Consider the following 25000-nt stretch of genomic DNA (forward strand, 5'->3'; position numbering starts at 1 on the left):
AGGAGCTCCTTGTTACTTCAACATTTTCCCCGTGTGCGTGTCACTCCGCTTTTGCTACTACTGCTGAACAACACTACTTCTGCTTCAGAGAACACGGCCTAATTGTTGCATTATCAGATTCAATAAGAAGTTTAATCTTTTCGGTTTCCATGTTTATTAATATTTTCATTTTTTTTTCTTGAGGGTTAAACAATTTTTTCATTTGGAGAGATAATCCAATTTCTTAATAGGGTTGAGATAACCAAAATATACCCCCTTTTTCTTCCCAATATATTTTTGCTGTGAAGGCGCATGGCTCAGTGGTTACAGCGTCGAGCTTACGATCGTGAGGTTATGAGTTCGAATCTCGGACCACGCTGCGTGTTGTGTTCTTGAACAAGACACTTTATTTCACGTTGCTCCATTTCACTTCGCCGTTGAAATGAGTTGCGACAGCTGGTCTTCCATAAACAACCTTGCCCCGGACTTGTGCCCTGGGAGAGTAACTTTACAGTCATGACCGAAGGGGGTCTCAGCATATTTTTGCTGGGTGGGCGGCGAGCTGGCAAGGTCGTTTAGCGTGTCAGACTAAATGTTTAGCAGCAAATGGTATCCGTAAATAATATTAACATTAGCATGCTTTTCAAACCACAATAATTGAATAACCTCAAACGCGCGCTCGCGTGTGATGTGTATTCAACTGGTTCAAAGCAACGGACGTGCTCCAGAAGCCAAAGAAAATAACAGTTTCTTTTACTGGCAACAAAGTCCACGTGTCTATGAATTGTTTAGTTATCGCTACACTAATTTAGTAAATTGAACGTTCTGTTGACCGAACAGCTGAGTGGTCATCGTCGAAACGGACGTAGGGTCTATCATATAATAATATATATAATATATTATTTATATTATTATAATATAATATTATTTATATTATTATATGACTGAACGCCACGCATCCCCTTCCAAGGGTCTATCATAACTGTATTTGTATATATGTATGAGCCCTTGTAGTTAATAAAAGAAAGCTGTTTTATCTGACATTATCGATACTGGCTGAGACTTGTCCTCTGCTTTCATCACAATCTTCATTGTTTATGCCAGGGTATCAAATCCGGCTGGCAATGCCATTCTCTATATCAGCAAGTAACAGCCTAATATATGAAGGTTGGATTGAAGCATAAACTTGATCGTGTGGCTCGAATAAAGACAATTATTCGTAAAAACCTTGTTCGTTTAAAAGTCCAAAGTAAATAGACAAAGAGTTTAACATACATTTTGATTGCTTTATAAACAGTAAAGGAAACAAGATGAGTTATTAGCAAAGTTTGTGTGCAGAGATGTTTGGGAAAAAAACTCTTTCAGATCATATGCTTACATTCTTATTAAATACTTAAGTGGGAGAAAGAAAATGGAAATTGTCCAAATGAATGCATTCAGTTTATAACGAACAGCTACCAACTTTCTTGGTTTATGAGAAGTTTATAAGAATAAGCTGACCTCTTGATCTTTCTCTCGGCATTCATCGGTCAAAGCTGATTAGAGAGGAGAAATCCTTTGTTTTCGCTTGACCTGATTCAGTTACGAAGAATATAAATTCGTGACGCCAAATGGCTTTCTTTCTCTTTGGGTCGACCCGTCTCTTCAGTCATTCTACGTCTGGCCGAAGAACAAAACTGTCCCAATATCTTGAGCAATGCGCAAGAGTAGATTTGTTATCTTTTCTATCTACTTACATTCCTTTTATCTAGAATGGACAGATCTACAAATAATTCTGTGTACACAAACAATTAGGAAATGTTATTTTCTGTATTGTAACGTCATAACAATCCTAATAAATGGTCATTTTAATTAAGCAATAAATATTATTCTTCTTAATTCATTTCTCCGCTGCATCTTGACATTAAACTTGGTCGTTATAACTGGTAACTCCGCCGTTAATAGTTTGTTGCAGGAATATCGACCAGAGTTCCAGACACTGTCTGGGATCTGAGCTTGAAATTACCGGGTTCAGTTGTGGAGGTGATTACTTATAAACACCAAAAAAACAGGATTTTGTCAACGCATAACTGCAGAGATGCACCATCAGCCGCCATCGACTTTGTTTCCTCAGAACGTTCTGAAAAATTAGATGTTTAATAATTAAATTTTCTACAAATGAATCACGTGACCATACACACACATACACACACACACACACACACACACAAACACACTTCACTTAACACAAAGACACATATGGAGACACAAATCCACAAATACAGACACAAATACACACACACACACATGAATATGCGGAATACAAACAAACATACACACATACAAATATATACATACGCACACACACACATACACACATACATACATACATACATACATACATACATACATACATACATACATACATACATACATACATGGTGGCTGCCCCCTCGTTACCGAGTATGGCCATTGCACGAAGCTTAATGTTATTATCGTGCAATGCCTGTGCAAGAAGATTTTTGTTTTAAGTGAGGAAAGGCTGTGCACTGAGTCAATCCCACTCACTAAGTAACAGCAGCCATAATCCGAAAAGAAGAACAAGTCATCATCGGTAACCACTGAGCCGCCGGTTTTATGTCGGAGTTATCCCAGTTTAACTGAGTTACCTTCTCCTAGAAGGATGCCCCAACGAAGGCTAGGAGTCCTTCACTCCCAATGGTTTAACCGCGCGATCGGGTATCCAGCTGATTATTTCTATGTCCCCGCGCATGATACAGCCTTAAGACATTTATTGGATGGCCGTTGACTATCAAGAGTTCCTCCGCCGTTTGATGGGTTTTGTTTTTCATCCCGCAGGGTGTCCAATAAACACCCTCCTCACCAAGCAAGCTTGGTGGGGTTGACGGTTTAGTCGCCGACGACCCGACCATGCAAAGGGGTTGTACTGGGTTACATGTTACCAGTAGCACTCGAAAGTGACCTAACTTGACATACATACATACATACATACATACATACATACATACATACATACATACATACATACATATACATACATACATACATATGTATATACATATGCACACTGACGCACACATGCGCACAAACAAACAAAAAGAACACAGCTCGGATAACGGACAGGGTCAACGACTTCTGAAAAGGTTGCAAGACGCAGCGAAAATTTTGGAAAAAATAATAAGTAAATGAGTGGAAACTTTACCGGTGCGTGTGTTAAATAATAACGGACTAAAAGAGAATGACCCTCCCCAGACACATCAAATTATTCATTTAACAAATTCCAGAAAGTTAAGGGTGGAAGTGTCCTCAAAAGTTTTTTTTTCCAACGTAATGGTTATCTACATCGGCGGTGTAGTTGCTTCATAACCATATGGTTCCAGGTTCAGTCCCACTGAATGGAACCTTGGACAAATGATTTCTGCTGAAGCCTTGGGCTGATCAAAGCCTTTCTAAGTGGATTTGGTTGACGGAAACTGAAAGAAGCCCTTCGTATTAGTGTGTGTGTGAGAGTGTATGAGAGAGAGAGAGAGAGAGAGAGCGTGTGTATCTAGCACTGCTTGACAACTACTGTTGGTTTGTTTAGGTCTCTGTGACTTACCGGTTCGGTAAAAAGATACCGATAGAATAAGTCCTGAGGTCGATTTGTTCGACTAAACTTTTTAAGGCAGTGCCCCAGCATGGGCGCAATCTGATGACTTAAACACTAAAACGAGTAAAAGTGTCAAGATAAAAACCAAAGAAGCAAAAGTCCAGGTGTGTAAAATATCCCCCCCACACACACCTTTTTCTTTTGTCATACCTATTCCGACATAACTGTAATCTACACTATCTGAAAGATATTTACTCTACTCTTTTGACTCTTTTACTTGTTTCAGTCATTTGACTGCGGCCATGCTGGAGCACTGCCTTTTAGTCGAATATAATCGACCCCAGGACTTATTCTTTGGAATCCTAGTACTTATTCTATCGGTCACTTTTTGCCGAACCGCTAAGTTACGGGGACGTAAACACACCATCATCGGTTGTCAAGCGATGTTGGTGGGGGGACAAGCACAGACACACAAACATATACACATATATACATATATACGACGGGCTTCTTTCAGTTTCCGTCTACCAAATCCACTCACAAGGCATTGGTCAAGCTGAGGCTATAGTAGAAGACACTTGCCCAAGGTGCCACGCAGTGGAAATGAACCCGGAATCGTGTGGTTGGTAAGCAAGCTACTTACCACACAGCCACTCCTGCGTCTATAGAAATTTTCATTTTAAAATATCCATTTTTCAGAATGTTATGGGGAAACAAAATCAGAGGAGATAACCGCGCCGGACAAAATGTTTAGCGGCATTTCTTCCGACTTTACATTCTGAGTTCAAATTCCGCCGGGGTCACCTTTGCCTTTCATCCTTTCGGGGTCGATGTAATCGACCTACTTCTACTCTGAAATTGTTGGCCTTGATTTTATTGTTTAACTTTCGGTCAGCAAAGCAAATCTATAACAAAAAAAAAAAGTTCCAGGCATTGTTTCTAGGGTTATATTACAGATTATGCTTAAACGTGATATGAAGAAATTTTGGCTGCTCTTTTTAGCAGTTAATGCTACTTTATAATGGCTTTCCTTCTGCCGGGACAGGAGAGGACTGCAGAAGCGAATCAATCGAATAAGTTATAAAAAGAAAGATAATCTCAAAAGAACATATTGTAAAAAAGAGAACAGATATCATAGAACTAGACTAGCTTTGTAGTATAATTTAATATTATTTCGTATAATAACGTTCTCCCATTTATTCTGTAGTCTTCCTTTACAAAACTCACATGGACCTTTTACAACTAAGAAACACTTCCGGTGTGTCACCGCTTCAGACACCGGTTGATCAATTACAAAATGAATTTATGTAAACATTTGACGAAAACTCAGAAATTAAATTTTAAAAAATTGCTCAGTTTATTGAAACGGTAAGTTTACATTTTGTAATAAATTTCCGATCACCTCGTTTGTAATTGTTTAGCCCCGTGTCAACCTTGATCGGGCTAACCTTGGTCCAAAGTTCTTCAGGTAAGACGAGAAGGTACAACGTGATGGACATGTGGTTGTTTTTTCTAGCAGATCATGTGGCCAGGTAGGGGATCGGTCGATGACTTTTTGATTCTATAATTGAAAAGTAAAATAAACGGAATACAAACTCTTACAAGTAGATTGGGGGTTGGGTAGGCAGGGTACATGCGACCCTCTGGACCGGTCGTTTCTGAGTGAATTTGGTTATTTTTTTTATATCTTTTACTTGTTTCAATCATTAGACTCCCGCCATGCTGGGGCACCGCCTTGAAAAACTTTTAATCGGTAATACTTAAGAAGAGTGGTCCCGGTGCGCGCACTCGCGTATTCGCGCAACCGCGCTAGCTAGTCGTGACTTATCGATCCTTACTTTGTGTTTTTGTGTTGTATTTACTTTGTTTAAAAAAAAATTATTTACTCTTTTATTTGTTTCAGTCATTTGACTGCGGCCATGCCGGAGCACTTGTGTAAAAAAAAAATTATTTATTTTGTGTTTTACTTACTTTGCTAGGTAGTCGTTGTAGGATCGACTAGCTAACGCGAGTGCGCGCACCGGGACCACTCTTTTTAAGTGGTACCGTAGATTGGGGTTGATTATACATGCGACACTCTGGACCGGTCGTTTGTGAGTGAATTTGGTTATTTTTTTTTATCTTTTACCTGTTTCAATCATTAGACTCCCGCCATGCTGGGGCACCGCCTTGAAAAACTTTTAGTTGAATGAATCGAACCCAGTACATATTTATTTTAAGCCTGATACTTATTTTATCGGTTTCTTTTTGCCGAACCGCTACGTTACGGGGGACGTGAACACACCAAGACGGTTGCCAAGTGGCAGTGCAGGGCACAAAGATACACACAGGTGTACGTACAGGTATACGCATAAACGACAGGCTTCATTCACTCAAGGCTTTTGTCAGCTTGAGGCTCTAATGGAGCTGAACCTGGGACCATATGGTTGGGATGCAAGCTTTTTACCACACAGCCACACCTGCGTCCATCTGTCTCTCTCTCTATCTATATATATGGCGCAGGAGTGGCTGTGTGGTAAGTAGCTTGCTAACCAACCACATGTTTCCGGGTTCAGTCCCACTGCGTGGCATCTTGGGCAAGTGTCTTCTGCTATAGCCCCGGGCCGACCAATGCCTTGTGAGTGGATTTGGTAGACGGAGACTGAAAGAAGCCTGTCGTATATATGTATGTATGCGTGTGTGTGTTTGTCCCCCTAGCATTGCTTGACAACCGATGCTGGTGTGTTTACGTCCCCGTCACTTAGCGGTTTGGCAAAACAGACCAATAGAATAAGTACTGGGCTTACAAAGAATAAGTCCCGGGGTCGATTTGATCGACTAAAGGCGGTGCTCCAGCATGGCCGCAGTCAAATGACTGAAACAAGTAAAAGAGTAAAGAGTAAAAGAGTATATATATATATCATCATCATCATCATTTAGCGTCCGCTTTCCATGCTAGCATGGGTTGGACGGTTCAACTGGGGTCTGTGAAGCCAGAAGGCTGCATCAGGCCCAGTCTGATCTGGCAGTGTTTCTACGGCTGGATGCCCTTCCTAACGCCAACCACTCCGTGAGTGTAGTGGGTGCCTTTTACGTGCCACCCGCACAGGTGCCAGATGGAGCTGACAAACGGCCACGGACGGATGGTGCTTTTTACGTGCCACCGGTATGGGGGCCAGGCGAGGCTGGCAACGGCCACAAACGGATGGTGCTTTTTACGTGCCACCGGCACGGAGGCCAGTCGGGGCGGTGATGGCAACGGCCACGATCGGATGGTTCGCTTACTTGTCACCGGCACTGGTATCACAGCTGCAATTTCCATTGATGTTGATCGACTTCAATTTTGGTTCTGCTTTCTGATATCTGATTTGATTTGGTTTGATTTTGATTTTTGATTTTGATTTTCACTTGCCTCAACGGGTCTTCACAAGTGGAGTTTTGTGTCCCAAGAAGGAAAGGTATGTAAAAGTCGACTGGCTACATACCAGGTAGAGGCCACGGGTTATGGTTTCATTAGTCTTTCCGGGTCTTCTCACGCACAGCATACTTCCATAGGTCTCGGTCTCTAGTCATTTCCTTGGTGAGACCTAAAGTTCAAAGGTCATGCTTCACCACCTCATCCCAGGATTTCCTGGGTCTAACTCTTCCACAGGTTCCCTCAACTGCTAGGGTGTGGCACTTTTGCACCCAACTATCTTCAGTCACATATATATATATATATATATATATATATATACATATGAGAGAGAGAGAGATCCAAGGGTCAAGGTGTAGGAAGAAAGTGAGCTTCAAGAAATCCATATATATATATATATATGTGTGTGTGCGTGGTTGCATGGTAAGAAGCTTGCTTCTCAACTACATGGTTCTGAGTTCAGTCCTACAGCATGGCACCTTGGGCAAATTTCTTCAACTGAAGCCTTGTGAGTGGCTTTGCTAGACAGAAACTGAAAGAAGCTTGTTTTATATATATATATATATATATATATATGACATCTTTGTGGCTTTGAGACTTTAATGGGCATTTCGGGTATCTTCACTGGGGTACACAGTGGCCATGGTATTGGCACCCGAAACGATGAAGGAACTAGGCTACTGAAATTCTGAGATGCATGTAACCTTTTAATCTGCAAGACTAACTTCAGGAAGCCAGACAGCCACCTTATAACCTACCAATCAGGGGACTCTGCTAGCCAGATTGATTTCATCCTCACCAGACAGTGGGATGGAGGGTTGCTCTTAAATACAAAGACACTCCCAGGTGAAGAATGTACCTCACAGCATAGGCTAGTTATTAGTGACTTTAGGCTCGAGGCCAGAAGGATACCAAGAAGCAGACCAATCCAGGAAAGAAGGATTTGGAAGCTAAAGAACCCTTCACATGGGCAGAGATTTAGGGACATCTTCATCAAGAAATTTGAGGAGAGGGAGGAGGAGCTACAGGCGGCTGGAAATTCCTATGGGACAGCTTGCTGAGTGCCACAGACCAGGTCTGTGGATGGTGCAAAGTCCCTTCCAGACCTAGAGTAAAGTGGTGGTGGAATAGTGCAGTAGACAAAGCCGTTAGTGTAAAGAAACAGGCCTGGAAAGCTTGGAAGGGTTGGGGCAGCAGGAAACTGTACCAGGTAGCCGGAGGGGAGGCTGGGCGGCAGGTATACATAGCCAAGGGTGAAGCAGAAAAAAAGAAGTTTACCAATGTCCAGCGATGTGAAGACCAAAGAACTGAGACAGTGTGTGAGAGAAAATTGTGATGTCACAGGAGATAAATGTGTCCGCATGGATGATGGTGCACTTGCTTTTAATGTTGGTGAAAAGAAAGAGGCTTGGAGAAGCCATTATGAAAGACTGCTGAGTGGAGAATGAATGGGAGGAGGAGAGCCTGCCAAATGTTGACCCAGTAGAGGGACCAGCTATCCCAATAGACATCTCCCTAGTAGATAAAGCAATTAAGGGTATGAAGCCAGGAAAAGCCCCTCGGCCCATCAGGAATCACTGCTGAGATGCTTAAAACATCTGGTGGTGTGGGCTATGGCCTAGTCACCCGCATTGTAAACCAGGTAGTTCATAATGGAGTCATACCCAATGACTGGCATAGCAGCACCATAGTCAACTGCTACAAGGGTAAAGGTAATGCTCTAGATAGAAATAACTACAGAGGTATTAAACTGTTGGATCAGATGATGAAGGTCACAGAGAGGGTCATAGCCCATCTCATTAGGGAGAGAGTCTGCTTAGATGAGATGCAGTTTGGTTTTGTGCCGGGTAGAAGCACCACTGATGCCATATTCTTGGTTCGACAACTGCAGGAGAAATACCTAGCCAAAGATAAACCCCTATACTTAGCTTTTGTGGACTTGGAGAAAGCCTTTGACAAGGTCCCCCGATCCCTTTCTGGTGGGCAATGTGGAAACTGGAGATTGACGAATGGTTAATAAGGGCTGTACAGACCCCATACAGAGAGGCCGTCAGCAAGGTTAGGATTGGCAATGAATATAGTGAAAAGTTCCTGGTAGAAGTAGGGGTCCACCAAGGTTCAGCCCTCAGTACCCTTTTATTCATCATAGTCCTCCAGGCAATAACAGAGGAATTCAAGACGGGTTGCCCCTGGAGCCTTCTCTATGCTGATGACCTAGCCCTCATAGCAGAATCACTACTGGAACTAGAAAAGAAATTTTGGGTGTGGAAGCTAGGTTTAGAATCTAAAGGCCTTAGAGTCAATGTAGCAAAGACCAAAGTCCTAGTAACTAAGAAGGCAAGTACACCACACACCCCTTCATGTAGGTGGCCCTGCTCAATCTGTAGAAAAGGTGTAGGTAGAAACTCCATAAGATGTACCCAGTGTAAGCTATGGACACATAAGAGGTGCAGCACCATCAAAGGAAAATTAACCGAGAAGATAGCTTTCGTCTGCAGCAGATGCACAGGTGCAATAGACACCATTGATACTCAGAAAACAGATTCCATTACACTCCTGGGGGAGAAACTAGAAGTAGTTGATAGTTTCCGCTACCTAGGTGACCAAGTTAGTAGTGGGGGTGGATGCTCAGAGAGTGTTACCACTAGAATAAGAATAGCCTAGGCAAAGTTTAGAAAGCTCCTGCCCCTACTGATGACAAAGGGTCTCTTGCTCTGAATGAAAGGTAGATTGTACGACACGTGTGTGAACTGCCATGCTTCATGATAGTGAAACATGGGCTGTGACTGCAGAGGACATGCATAGGCTTGAAAGAAATGAAGCTAGCATGATCCGCTGGATGTGTAATGTTAGTGTGCACACACAACAGAGTGTAAGTGCCCTGAGAGAAATGCTGGACATAAGAAGCATTGGACGTGGCATGCAAGAGAGACGTTTGCGTTGGTATGGTCATGTACTATGGATGGATGAGGAGAGATGTGTGAAGAAGTATCACTCCCAAACAGTTGAAGGAATCCGGGGTAGAGGTAGACCCAGGAAGACAAAGGATAAGATGGTCAAGCATGATCTTCGAACATTGGGTTTCACAGAGGCAATGACAAAAGACTGAGACCTCTGGAGATATGCTGTGACTGCGAAGACCTGACAAATAACATGAGTTCATGGCTGTTTCCTGCACCAGCTTCATGTAGAAACCCCAGCCCATCCAAACTGCCTTGGATCGCAGGACGGCTTGCTGTGCATGAGGAGGCCTATTGAGTCAAGTACTTCAACATCAAAAAAAAAAATCAAATGGAAATTGTAGTTGTGATACCTGTGCTGGTGGCACGTTAAAAGCACCATCTGTACCTTGACTGGCTTCCGTGCTGGTGGTACGTAAAAAACACCAACCGATCGTGGCTTATGCCAGCCTCCCCTGACACCTGTGCTGGTGGCACGTAAAAAGCACCCACTACACTCACGGAGTGGTTGGCGTTAGGAAGGACCTCCAGCAATAGAAACACTGCCAGATCAGACTGGAGCCTGGTGCAGCCTCCTGGCTTCCCAGACCCCAGTCGAACCATCCAACTCATGCTAGCATGGAAAACAGACGTTAAACAATGATGATATATGTGGAGGTGCATGGCTTAGTGGTTAGGGTGTCAGCATCATGATTGTAAGATTGTGGTTTCAATTCCTGGACCGGGCGACGTGTTGTGTTCTTGAGAAAAACACTTCATTTCACGTTGCTCCAGTCCATTCAGCTGGCAAAAATGAGTAACGCTGTGATGGACTGGCGTCCCGTCCAGCTGGGGAACACATACGCCATTGAAACCAGGAGACTGGGCCCATGAGCCTGGCTAGGCTTTAAAAGGGCGCATTTATTTCATATATATATGTGTATGTGTGTGTGTGTGTGTGTGTATGTATGTGTTTGTGTCTCCCCACTATTTGGCATTAGTTTGTTTACATCCTCATAACTTAACTGTTTGGCCAGAGAATAAGCACCAATCTTTAAAAAATAACACTGGGGTCAATTCATTCGAGAAATTCTTCAAGGTGGTGGCCCAGGATGGCTGCAATCTAATGACTGTAACAGATAAAAGATATACATATATGTGTGCGTGTGTTTGTGTTTATATATATATAAGTGGAGTGGTTGGCGTTAGGAAGGGCATCCAGCTGTAGAAACACTGCCAGATCTGACTGGCCTGGTGCAGCCTTCGGGCTTGCCAGACCCCAGTTGAACCGTCCAACCCATGCTAGCATGGAAAGCGGACGTTAAACGATGATGATGATGATGATGATGATATATGCTTGTATGTGTGTGTATATATATCATCATCATCATTTAACCTCTGTTTTCCATGCTGGCATGGGTTGGATGGTTTGACTGTGGACTGGCAAGCCAGGAGGCCACACCAGGCTCCAGTCTGATCTGGCAGTGTTTCTACAGCTGGATGCCCTTCCTAATGCCAACCACTCCGAGAGTGTAGTGGGTGCTTTTTACGTGCCACTGGCATGGGAGCCAGTCAGGCAACACTGGCATAGGCCACATTTGGATGGTGGTTTATACATGCACATTGATATTTCGCTTCCAGTGGAACATGCTAGCTTTCTTTCTTTCTTTCTTTCTAACCTGCGTCCACTGCATTCACAGCCTGTTTTATAACCATCTGTGTGTGTGTGTTAGAATTATTGTATGTGACGGGGGTCTTAGTTTTGTCTTGCAAGTTACTTGGTGATCCTGCTGGTGCCTTGAAAAATGCACCCTGGACACGGTTGGCATTAGGAAGTGCATCTAGTCATAGAAACCATGCCAAAAATGATAGTAGAACTTAGCATAGCCTTGCGGCTTGCCAGCTCTTATCAAATCATCCAATCCATACCAACATGGAAAAAATGATGAAGATGATGATGACGACAGGATTATATATAAGATCTTCTTCAATTTCAGGCAAGAATATTAAAAAAAAAAATGTTTACAGTTGACATTTAGAGTTATTTGAAATTCAAGCGTACAAGTACTGTCAAAAATTATGGATTGGTAAAGATGTCACAAAGTCACATTAATAATATGTTACACAATGTTGCCATCATCAAAATTTTAATGACACACTCTGTATGTCTGTTTAATACTAATTTTTCTTATGGCAATTTTCCTTTATTAATTTCTTCTCGTCCTTCCAAGATGGACAGACACAAGTTGAATAAGATGCTGGAGACAAACGACAGAGACAAAGAAAGCCAGACAGACAGCGAGTCAGTTATTCACACCATGTTTCATATACTTAGATACTTATTGATTTTCCTTTCTGTAAAAGATAAAATTTGCAGTATAACTTTTTTTTTTTTTTAATTTGGGAAATTATTGTTCATCCCATGGCAATACAAATTTTATTTATGACCTTTTTAAAGTTCTAATTAAAAAATTAACTTTCCTTTCTTGGACAGCAGACTTTTTTTTATTTGTAATATTTTTTTTCTAATAGAAAAATTAATTTTCATTTCTGTAAGCATAAATTTTTATAACTGTAATATCATTTACCTGGGGTTTTTTTTTTTTTCAATTCTGTAATATACAAAATGTTTGATTATAAACTTTTGTTTTTTTTTTTAATATAAAATAATGATAATTTGTATTTCTGCAAAATACAAATTTCATTATAGAGTTATTTTTTATTTTAACTTTCAATTAGGAAAAAAAAAAAACAGAAACAATTTTACTTTTTATAAAAAATAAAATTTTCATTCTCTTTTTAATCTATTAATTTTTTTTCCTCAACCATAAGCATGACTATGTGGTAAGTATATTGCTTCCCAAACACATAGTTCTGGGTTCAGTCCCACTGTGTGGCACCTTGGGCAAGTGTCTTCTGCTATAGCCTCGGGCTAACCAAAGCCACGTGAGTGGATTTGGTAGACAGAAAGTAGAAGAAGCCTGTCGGATGTGTATGTGTGTGTTAATGTCCTTGTGTCTCTATGTCCCCCACCATTGCGTGACAACCAATGTTGGTTTATTTACATCCTCGTAACTTAGTGGTTTGGCAAGAGAGATCAACAGAATGAGTACTATGCTTAAAAACAAACGAAAAATCCTGGGGTCAATTCTTTCGACTAAAGTTCTTCAAGGTGGTGCCCCAGCATGGCCACAGTCAAATGACTCAAAAAAGTAAAAGATAATGATAATTCAACCTGTCATTTGCATGTTTCCCTCCCACTCTCCCCATACACTTTTGCAATATCTACCCACCACACATATTGTTCTCCTGCCCCACCCCTTCTCTTCTACTCACCTCATATCTTGAGGTCCACCCACCCACACATATTGTTCTCCTGCCCCACCCCTTCTCTTCTACTCACCATATGTCTCAAGGTCCACCCACCCATAAATATTGTTCTCCTGCCCCACCCCTTCTCTTCTACTCACCTCATGTCTTGAGGTCCACCCACCCATGCATATTGTTCTCCTGCCCCACCCCTTCTCTTCTACTCACCTCATGTCTCAAGGTCCACCCACCCATACATATTGTTCTCCTGCCCCACCCCTTCTCTTCTACTCACCTCATATCTTGAGGTCCACCCACCCACACATATTGTTCTCCTGCCCCACCCCTTCTCTTCTACTCACCTCATATCTTGAGGTCCACCCACCCACACATATTGTTCTCCTGCCCCACCCCTTCTCTTCTACTCACCTCATGTCTTGAGGTCCACCCACCCATGCATATTGTTCTCCTGCCCCACCCCTTCTCTTCTACTCACCTCATGTCTCAAGGTCCACCCACCCATACATATTGTTCTCCTGCCCCACCCCTTCTCTTCTACTCACCTCATGTCTCAAGGTCCACCCACCCATGCATATTGTTCTCCTGCCCTACCCCTTCTCTTCTACTCACCTCATATCTTGAGGTCCACCCACAAATATTGTTCTCCTGCCCCACCCCTTCTCTTCTACTCACCTCATATCTTGAGGTCCACCCACAAATATTGTTCTCCTGCCCCACCCCTTCTCTTCTACTCACCTCATATCTTGAGGTCCACCCACCCACACATATTGTTCTCCTGCCCTGCCCCTACTCTTCTACTCACCTCATATCTTGAGGTCCACCCACCCACAAATATTGTTCTCCTGCCCCACCCCTTCTCTTCTACTCACCTCATATCTTGAGGTCCACCCACAAATATTGTTCTCCTGCCCCACCCCTTCTCTTCTACTCACCTCATATCTTGAGGTCCACCCACCCACACATATTGTTCTCCTGCCCCACCCCTTCTCTTCTACTCACCTCATGTCTCAAGGTCCACCCACCCATGCATATTGTTCTCCTGCCCCACCCCTTCTCTTCTACTCACCTCATGTCTTGAGGTCCACCCACAAATATTGTTCTCCTGCCCCACCCCTTCTCTTCTACTCACCTCATATCTTGAGGTCCACCCACACATATTGTTCTCCTGCCCTGCCCCTTCTCTTCTACTCACCTCATATCTTGAGATCCTCCCACAAATATTGTTCGCCTGCCCCACACCTTCTCTTCTACTCACCTCATATCTTGAGGTCCACCCACAAATATTGTTCTCCTGCCCCACCCCTTCTCTTCTACTCACCTCATATCTTGAGATCCTCCCACAAATATTGTTCTCCTGCCCCACACCTTCTCTTCTACTCACCTCATATCTTGAGGTCCACCCACAAATATTGTTCTCCTGCCCCACCCCTTCTCTTCTACTCACCTCATATCTTGAGATCCTCCCACAAATATTGTTCTCCTGCCCTGCCCCTTCTCTTCTACTCACCTCATATCTTGAGATCCTCCCACAAATATTGTTCTCCTGCCCCACACCTTCTCTTCTACTCACCTCATATCTTGAGGTCCACCCACCCACACATATTGTTCTCCTGCCCTGCCCTTTCTCTTCTACTCACCCCATATCTTGAGGTCCACCCAGATTCCTCATCATTATTTTTCTCTTTTTCCAACTCCACCCTGGCCGCTCCTACCTTCTCTTTTATAATCTAAGTAACCATGTAGTTCCTCTACAAAAAAAAAAAAACTTCTCTGTTCCATTTTCTCTCACTTTAACCCCTCAGACCATTCCCTAAAGCTGCTTCACTCTCTACTGTAACTCCTCTCAGTTGAAGGAGATCATAGTCCTACAGGCTGCATGACTATCTCACTAGCGCAGGGGCCATGGAAACAGTACCTGGTACACACAGTGAAGCAGTTGGTCATCGAGCTGTGGAAACCTTGTTAGAGCAGACATTGGTACATGGTGCATCCTTCAAACTTGTTGCATCCTGTTAAACCATCCAGTCGATGCCAGCATGGTACATAATCATTAAATAATCCTCTCTACTATAGGCATGAGGCTAGAAATTTTAGGGGCAGGGTACTTAATTTATCAACCCCAAAAGGATGAAAGGCAAAGTCAACCTCTGTTGAATTTGAACTGAGGACATAGCAATGGGCAAAATACCGCAAAGCATTTCAGCTGGCGTGCTAACGATTCTGCCGGCTTAGCACCTTAGCATGATCATTAAATAACGACCATGATTATAATTCTATGGTAAATATAATTCCACTCTTCCTCTATCATTTTCTCATCCTTTATATCAACTCTTCTTAAACTATGGGTCATGACCTCAAATGGGGTCACGAAGAATAAATTCAAAGACTTGAATTTTACATTATTTACATTTGATAGATATTAGTCCTCACCTTGTTTGTTGTTAACACAATGTTTCAGCTGATATACCCTCCAGCCTTTGTCAGGTGTTTTGGGGCAATTTCAAACCTGGTTCTCATTCCTAAAGTATTTTTCAATGTTGTTGTTATTATTATTATTATTATTATTATTATTATTATTATTATTATTATTCAGGTCACTGCCTAGAATCGAACTCGGAATTTTGGGGTCAAGAGCACAGGTTACTAACCCCAAGATTCCAAGTTTGATTCCAGGCAGTGACCTGAATAACAACAACAACAACAATAATAATGATAATAATAATAATAATAATAATTACGACAACATCGAAAAATACCTTAGGAATGTGTTAACAACAAGATGAGGAGAAATATCCATTAATTGTAAATAATGTACATAATTCTTCATCTCTTAAATATAGAACTGTATTAATTTGAATTTCAGTTTATATGTTATTTCACAAATGCACAAATCCTAAAACTACTATTATTTTGACAAATAATATCACTACTTTTTTTATATGTATATTGTTCAGCAAAAAAATTAATGATTTATGTATTTGTTTGTATGTTTATATTTCATATTTAATAGCTCGGATCACGAAAAGTCTCGTGGTGAAAAGCAGGGTCATGAATAAAAAAAGTTTAAGAAGCACTGCTTTATATAATTCCACAAAGGCTCATAGCTTAGTGGTTAGGGTGTTCTACTCATGATCACAAGATTGTGGGGTTTTGTTCCCAGACTAGGTGATGAGTTGTCAAAGTGGCAAGCTGGCAGAAACGTTAGCATGCCGGAAGAATGCCGTCTGCCATTACGTTAGCATGCCGTCTGCCATTACGTTCTGAGTTCAAGTTCTACCGAGGTCGACTTTGCCTTTCATCCCTTCGGGGTCAATTAAATGAGTACCAGTTATGCACTGGGGTTGATATAATCGACTTAACCCCTTCGTTACCAAACCGCCCAAAGCTGCCCGAAAAAAATTTTGGTTAATGTGACCAAACCGCCCAAAGCCGCCTGAATTTACCTATTCATATTTAAATGAGAATATCAGAGCAAATCTCTTTAGTACATTCGTGAAAACACGTATTATACTTCGTAAACAGTTCAACTACAGTTTTGTACAATAATCGAAGTGTAATTTTAATTCCGTGAATTTTGAGAGATTTTTTTCCGAAATTTATTCCTATTGTGTTTTCAAAATTTGTAATTCTGACAAAAAATGGATACGAATTTCATTATATCAAGCAGCGAGTCAGAATTTGAAGGATTTTCTACTGAAGACCTTCATAAATCTAACTCTATGACTGTAAAAAAAAAGCACATGGTATTTGATAATGAATCTGATGTTTCATTTTCCGAAAGTGAAAACAGTGAATTCGAGAGCTCCGACAGCGATAAAGAAAACGAATTGGCACCTGAATGGAGTGAAAATTTAAAAACTGTTTCTTTCGGTGATTTTTCTGAAGAATCTGGACCAAGCCACAGACTTTCCCAGAGGAGTAAAGCCTTAGACTATTTCTTTTTACTTTTTGGAATGAGCCTATTTGAAATCATTAGGCGAAAACGAACCGTTACACTAAACGTAAACAAAGCGAAAGAAACGATACTTTGTGGTTTCCCATAACCTTAAATGAAATTAAGACTATTTTGCCATAAATATTATTAATGGTATCAGAAAGTTACCCAGAATAACAAATTCTATCGTAAAATTTTGTTGTATACCCAATTGAATATTAGCTAATAACCCATTTTCTATAGCGATGTTTGAACAAAATTTTAATTTTATATTTTGTTGAATTTACCTGTATCTACCTGCAATTAGAGTCACTTTGTGACAAAAATTATAGTATAGAATTGGTTGAGAATATTTCATTAAATTATCTTCCAAAAATCAGATTATTATATTGATAAATAAAAAAGTTATAGTTGTTTAATGAAACCAGACTAAATTTATGATTACGTTAGAAATTAATTGAAACACATTGGTCAGAAATATAGTAACGAAAGGGTTAATCCCTTTGTCTGGCCTTGTTCGTCTCCTCTGTGTTTAGCCCCTTGTGGGTAGTGAAGAAATAGGTATTTCGTCCGCCGGTGCGTTCTGAGTTCAAAATCCACCGAGGTCGACTTTACCTTTCATCCTTTCGGGGTTGATAAATTAAGTAACAGTGACGCATTGGGGTCAATGTAATCGACTTAATCCGTTTGTCTATACATGTTTGCCCCCTCTATGTTTAGCCCCTTGTGGGTAGGAAAGAAATAGGTATTTCATCTGCCGCTACGTTCTGAGTTCAAATTCCACAGAGGTTGACTTTGCCTTTCATCCTTTCGGAGTCAATTAAATAAGTACCAGTTACGCGCTGGGGTCGATCTAATCGACTTAATCCGTTTGTCTGTCCTTGTTTGTCCCCGCTGTGTTTAGCCCCTTGTGGGTAGTAAAGAAATAGGTATTTCGTTAGTCTTTATGTTCTGAGTTCAAATTCCATCAAGGTCGACTTTGCCTTTCATCCTTTTGGGGTTGATAAATTAAGTACCAGTTGTATACTGGGTTGATCTAATTGAATGGCCCTCCCTCCCCAAAGATTTCGGGCCTTGTGTCTAGAGTAGAAGAGACTAGGTGAAGAGTTGTGTTCTTGGGCAAGACTGTTTGTGTCACATTGTTCCAGTTCACTCAGCTGTAAACAATTTGGCATGTGGTGGACCAAGGCCCCATTCAGCAGGAGTGTTGCGATCTCAGGTGTTTGTGCGCCATGGAAACTGGGTAACCGGCCCTGCGAGTCTTAGGACTCAAGACAGACATGTCCAAAGATTGATCATGATCATGATGATGGTGGTGGGGATGGGGATGATAATGATGATGGTGATGATGATGATGATGATGTAACTTTATGGTCTATAGTTATCTAATAAAAGGCTTACTCTTCCCTGCAGCATGTACAGTGAGACAGGCAGTACAGTAATCCCTTTCCATATCGCAGTTCACCTGTCGCGGTTTATCATTTAAGCTTACACTGATTCCTTCGTGGTGTTGTTTTGCATTTGCAATGAAATAAATAAATATATGCAAATTATAAAAACGATAATAAAAAAATATACAGTACAGTACTATTTCTACTTCACAGATTTCCACCTATCATGGGGTGTTTTGAAACATAACACCCACGATAGTCGAGAGATTACCGCAAACACACACACACACACACACACACACATATATATAATTAAATATAGGATAAAATCTATATAAGAACTTAACAAGTAGTCAGCATGAAAACCATGTAAGGGAAAAAATGTATAATTATTCTCTTTAAATACTCTCTTTACTCTTTTACTCTTTTACTTGTTTCAGTCATTTGACTGCGGCCATGCTGGAGCACTGCCTTTAGTCGAGCAAATCAAATCGACCCTGGGACTTATTCTTTGTAAGCCCAGTACTTATTCTATCAGTCTCTTTTGCCAAACCGCTAAGTGATGGGGATGTAAACACACCAGCATCGGTTGTCAAGCAATGCTAGGGGGACAAACACAGACACACAAACACACATACACATACATATATATATATATATATATATATATATATATATATACGACAGGCTTCTTTCAGTTTCCGTCTACCAAATCCACTCACAAGGCATTGATCAGCCCGAGGCTATAGCAGAAGACACTTGCCCAAGATTCCACGCAGTGGGACTGAACCCGGAACCATGTGGTTGGTTAGCAAGCTACTTACCACACAGCCACTCCTGCGCCTATACATTTATTATATTAAAGGCATTACTACACATAAATGCCTCAAGCTATCAGGGACTCTTAAAGTCAAAACTACCATAATAAATATACAGTGTACAAACAGCAAGGGAATGCAACTTGGAAATCATCTCTTAAAAACAGATTCAGCCGCAAATCATATGTTTTCATAGTTAGCGTACATAATGCACTTTCCAAATAAATATATATATTTATATTATAATAAAGGGTAAAGATCATTAATGATTCTACCAGGTGGTAAGCGTGGAATTAAAAACCTCATAGGTAAATTTTACAAAATATTTTATAATTATATACATAATTATAACAAGGGATTGGCTTTACGCCTCACTACCCACTAAAAATAAGCGCCAAAAGACAATATTACTGAGAGTTTTGATTCATTTTCTTTCTTTTGCTAGCCTAAAATGTGGTGTGTTATTCTCAGAGATTTTAAGGTGGTAATAGTATCTTTTGGCGTCTATTTTTACAGCGTGTGGTGAGGCTCATAGCCAATCCCTTGTTATAATTATGTATATAATTATAAAATATTTTATATATATATATATGGGTCGTGACTGCTGAGGATATGCATAAGCTCGCAAGAAATGAAACCAGTATGCTCCGTTGGATGTGTAATGTCAGTGTTCATACCCAACAGAGTGTAAGTGCCTTGAGAGAAAAGTTGGACCTACGAAGCATCAGATGTAGTGTGCAAGAGAGGCGTCTACGCTGGTATGGACACGTAGTAAGAATGGATGAAGATAGTTGTGTGAAAAAGTGCCACACCCTAGCGGTTGAAGGAACCTGTGGAAGAGGTAGACCCAGGAAAACCTGGGACGAGGTGGTGAAGAACGACCTTCGCTCTTTAGGTCTCACCGAGGAAATGACCAGAGACTGAGACCTTTGGAAGTATGCTGTGCGTGAGAAGACCTGGCAGGACAAGTGAGGCCATAAACCATGGCCCCTACCTGGGACGTAGTCAGTCCTCCTGTGCATACCTTCCTTCTTGGGACACATAACTCTACTTGTGAAGACCTGTTGAAGCAAGTGAAAATCAAAAATCAAAGAATCAAATCAAAATCGAAATTGATCAACATCAATGGAATTTGTAGTTTTGTGGTACCAGTGCCGGTGACACATAAGAAAATCATCCGAACGTGGCTGTAGCCAGTACCGCATCGACTGGCCTCCGTGCTGGTGGCACGTAACAAACACCATCCGAGCGTGGCCGTTCACCAGCCTCGTCTGGCACCTGTGTCGGTGGCACATAAAAAGCACCCACTACACTCACGGAGTAGTTGGCGTTAGGAAGGGCATCCAGCTGTAAAAACACTGCCAGATCTGACTGGAGCCTGGTGCAGCCTTCGGGCTTCCCAGACCCCAGTTGAACCGTCCAACCCATGCTAGCATGGAAAGCGGACGTTAAATGATGATGATGATATATTATATATACAGTAATTCGTCACCATATAGTGGTTCATCTAACACGGTATAATATTTAAGCTTACTATATACTGTATTATTCCTCCATGGTATTGTTTTACATTTATAATAAAATAAATATATACAAATTATAGAAATGATACTGTTTCTGCTTTGCAAATTTTCACTTATTGCGGTGAGTTTTGGAACATAATACCCGTGATCATTGAGGGATTACTGTTCACACACACACACTCACATATATATAATTATGTCATTTTATATATATATTTACACAGTAATCCCTTGCTATATCGCAGTTCACTTATCGTGGTTTATCATTTAAGATTACGCCGATTCCTCCATGGTGTTGTTTTGCATTTATAATAAAATAAATAGATACAAATTATAAAAATAATAAGAAAAAATACAGTACTGTTTCTACTTTGTGGGTTTTCACCTATCACAGGGGGTTTTGGAATGCATCACCCACGGTAGTCAAGGGATTTCCGTATCATCATTATAATCTTTTAGCATCTGCTTTTCCATGCTTTCATGGCTCAGGTAGAATCTGTTGAAGTAGATATTCTATGGTCAGATGCCCTCACCTGTTTCCAAGTAAGGTAATATTTCGCCATAGCCAATTAAGACGATGATGATGATGATACCTGTGTACATGTTGTGTCTCATTTTATTTTCTAATTTCGAATCCCACCAATATTGATTTTTCTGTTATCCTTCCAAGGTCAGTAAATATCAGTCAAATAATGCATGCATTTGAATCAGCTTCATCCTAAACTCAAAAATATATTGTGTTGCACCTTTGTAAGAAATTCTCAATATTTGTCTGAAGAAAGGTGGCAGAATCGCTAGCAAGCTGGACAAAATGCTTAGCATCATTTCAGCTGTCTTTACATTCTGAGTTCAAATTCCACTGAGGTTGACCTTGCCTTTCGCCCTTTCAGGGTCGATAAAATACCTCTGCCCCAAAATTGCATCTATCTAGCATCAATGGATGTTAAATATGAAAAGTAATTATTCATATTTAGATGCTTTTATTAAATTCATTCAGTTGTTAACACATAAAGTGCAACGGGACACGATCATGACTGTCAGACACAGGTCGACAGGCCACGATCGTGGCCCAGATAGATGCATTTAATTTATGGGCATTTGTTGGGGTCTAATGTCACTCAAGCACTCCGATACCCCACCAGAATGCAAGAGGACTAATAGTTCAGTTAATGAGTTTTCAAATGATGTAAAACTTACCACCATTATATACTAAGAAGATATTTGTTTTTTATGTGTGCATGGTAGTTTCATTTTCATAAATTGTGCCCAGCAGTCCATGGTATCTAAGTGCAAATCCCAGTGCTTTATGGGTTAAACATAAATTAAATGGTTTTGATTTACTGTCAGGTGACTTTTGGCCAAACCTATGTATATATGTATATATATATATATATATATATATATATGCTTATATACATATGTATATGTACATACATCTATACGTATGTATATATATATATATATATATATATATATAAATATATATATAATCATCATCATCATCATCATCATCGTTTAACATCCGTTTTCCGAGCTAGCACGGGTTGGACGGTTCGACCGGGGTCTGGGGAGCCAGGGGCTGCCCCAGGCTCCAGTCTGATCTGGCAGTGTTTCTACAGCTTGATGCCCTTTCTAATGCCAACCACTCCGCGAGTGTAGTGGGTGCTTTTTACGTGCCACCTGCACAGGTGCCAGAGGGGTCTGGCATCGGCCACGATCAGTTGGTGCCTTTTTTTCTTTTTTTTTTTTTTTTTTTTTTGTGCTACCGGCACAGAAGCCAGTCAAAGCGGTGCTGGCATCGCTCACGTTCGGATGGTGCTTTTTATGTGCCACCAGCACAGAAGCCAGTCGGGGCGGTGCTGGCATCGGCCACGTTCGGATGTTGCTTTTTATGTGCCACCGGCACAGAACCCATTCGAGGCGGGGTTGGCATCGGTCACGTTCGGATGGTGCTTTTTATGTGCCACCGGCACAGAAGCCAGTGGAGGCTGCACTGGCGACGGCCACGTTCAGATGGTGCTTTTTATGTGTCACCAGCACAGAAGCCAGTGGAGGCCGCACTGGCGACGGCCACGTTCAGATGGTGCTTTTTATGTGCCACCGGCACAGAAGCCAGTGGAGGCTGCACTGGCGACGGCCACGTTCAGATGGTGCTTTTTATGTGTCACCAGCACAGAAGCCAGTGGAGGCCGCACTGGCGACGGCCACGTTCAGATGGTGCTTTTTATGTGTCACCGGCACAGGTATCACAACTACTACTGTTTCCATTGATATTTGGTTCGATGTTCATGTACATGCACTTGACTCAACAGGTCTCCTCAAGCACAGCGAGATGTTAGATAAAACCACTATTAGGCAAATCAAACAATGAAAAACATAAACCAAAACATAAAAATAAAAATGATATAATATACAAAATATATAAAATATAGAATTTAAAAATTTAAATTATTTAAATTTAAAATTAAAATTATAAACAAGGACAGACAAACGGATTAAGTCGATTATATCGTCCCCAGTGCATAACTGGTACTTAATTCATCGACCCCGAAAGGATGAAAGGCAAAGTCGACCTCGGCGGAATTTGAACTCAGAACGTAGCGGCAGACGAAATACCGCTTAGCATTTCGTCCTGTGTACTAATGTTTCTGCCAGCTCACCGCCATTTACTAAAAATACAGGCTGGCCAAAGCCTTGTGAGCAGATTTAGAAACTGTAAACGAAAAGAAACCTGTCATATGTATGTGTGTGTGTGGGGGGGGGTGCATGTATTTGTGTCTCTTTCCCTCGGCATTGCATGCTAATTGTAAACAAGCAGCACTGCCATACAGGTGGTGTCGTTCATTTGCAGACTTTCATGGAAACATGCCTGGCCATTGTGCTGCTCGTGGTTGAACAATTTGAGGAAATACTAACTCACCTGGGAACCGGGTGAGGGTTGGCAACTGAAAAGAGCATCCTGCTGTAGAAAATCTGCTTTAACTCTAAATTTCATCTGACCCCTGCAAACATGAAAGAGTAGGATGTTGAATCAGTGGTGGCGATGATGATAAGTGGCACTCTGTCAGTTACGATGACAGGGGTTCCAACAGATCCGATGAACGGAACACCCTGCTTGTGAAATTAACTTGCAAGTGGCTGAACGCTCCACAGACATACGTACTCTTAACGTAGTTCTTCTCAGGGAGATTCTGCGTGACAGAATGTGACAAGGCTGACCCTTTTGAAATACAGGTACTACTCATTTTTACCAGGTGAGTAGACTGATGACCATGAAGATGAAGATAATGATGGTGATGATGATAAAGATGATGATGATGATGATGATGATGATGCACACGTGCACACTGATCATCATCATCGTCGTCGTCATCGTTTAATGTCCACTTTCCATGCTAGCATGGGTTGGATGGTTTGACTAAGGGCTGGCAAACCAGATGGCTGCACCAGGCTCCAGTCTTGATCTGGCAGAGTTTCTACAGCTGGACGCCCTTTCTAATGCCAACCACTCCAAGAGTGTAGTGGATGCTTTTACGTGCCACCGGCACGGGGGCCAGTCGGGTAGAACTGGCAACGACCTCGCTCAAATTTTTTTACACATGTCACGAGCATAGGTTCCAGGTGTATCATCATAACCATCATCATCATTTAATGTTCGTCTTCATACTTTGTTCTACCCTTTTCAAATGCCACCCTGCCTGGGACAATCTCTGATTCTTAGATACAAAAACCACCTCTATTAACCCTTTCGTTACCAAGCCGCCCAAAAAAAATTTTGGTTAATGTGACTAAACCGCCCAAAGCCGCCCGAATTTACCTATTCATATTTAAATGAGAATATCAGAGCAAATCTCTTTAGTACTTTCGTGAAAACACGTGATTATACTTCGTAAACAGTTCATCTACAGTTTTGTACAACGATCGACGTGTAATTTTAATTCCCTGAATTTTGGGAGATTTTTTTCCACATTTTTTTCGGCATCGATTTTTCTTCAACTTTGAAAATGGATTGGAGTTTCATGTTATCAAGCATTGATTCCGAATTGGAAAATTTGTGAAGCAAATACTGGGTACTGTTGTGGATTTAGTTTTTATACAGGGAA

General features: G+C 41.3%; 1 protein-coding gene across 1 annotated transcript in view; it reads left to right on the top strand.

Annotated features, from left to right (window-relative positions):
- The first annotated feature begins 4813 nt into the window (after positions 1-4813).
- LOC115213148 (translation factor Guf1, mitochondrial-like) overlaps positions 4814-25000 on the top strand; it is a 68846-nt gene continuing 48659 nt past the window's right edge. Inside the window, exon 1 of the mRNA XM_029782082.2 lies at positions 4814-4936. Coding sequence (XP_029637942.2) covers positions 4866-4936 — 71 coding nt within the window. The 5' untranslated portion in view covers positions 4814-4865. The remainder of the gene's footprint in view (positions 4937-25000) is intronic.

This window comes from Octopus sinensis, linkage group LG6, assembly GCF_006345805.1.
Source record: "Octopus sinensis linkage group LG6, ASM634580v1, whole genome shotgun sequence".
NCBI lineage: Eukaryota > Metazoa > Mollusca > Cephalopoda > Octopoda > Octopodidae > Octopus > Octopus sinensis.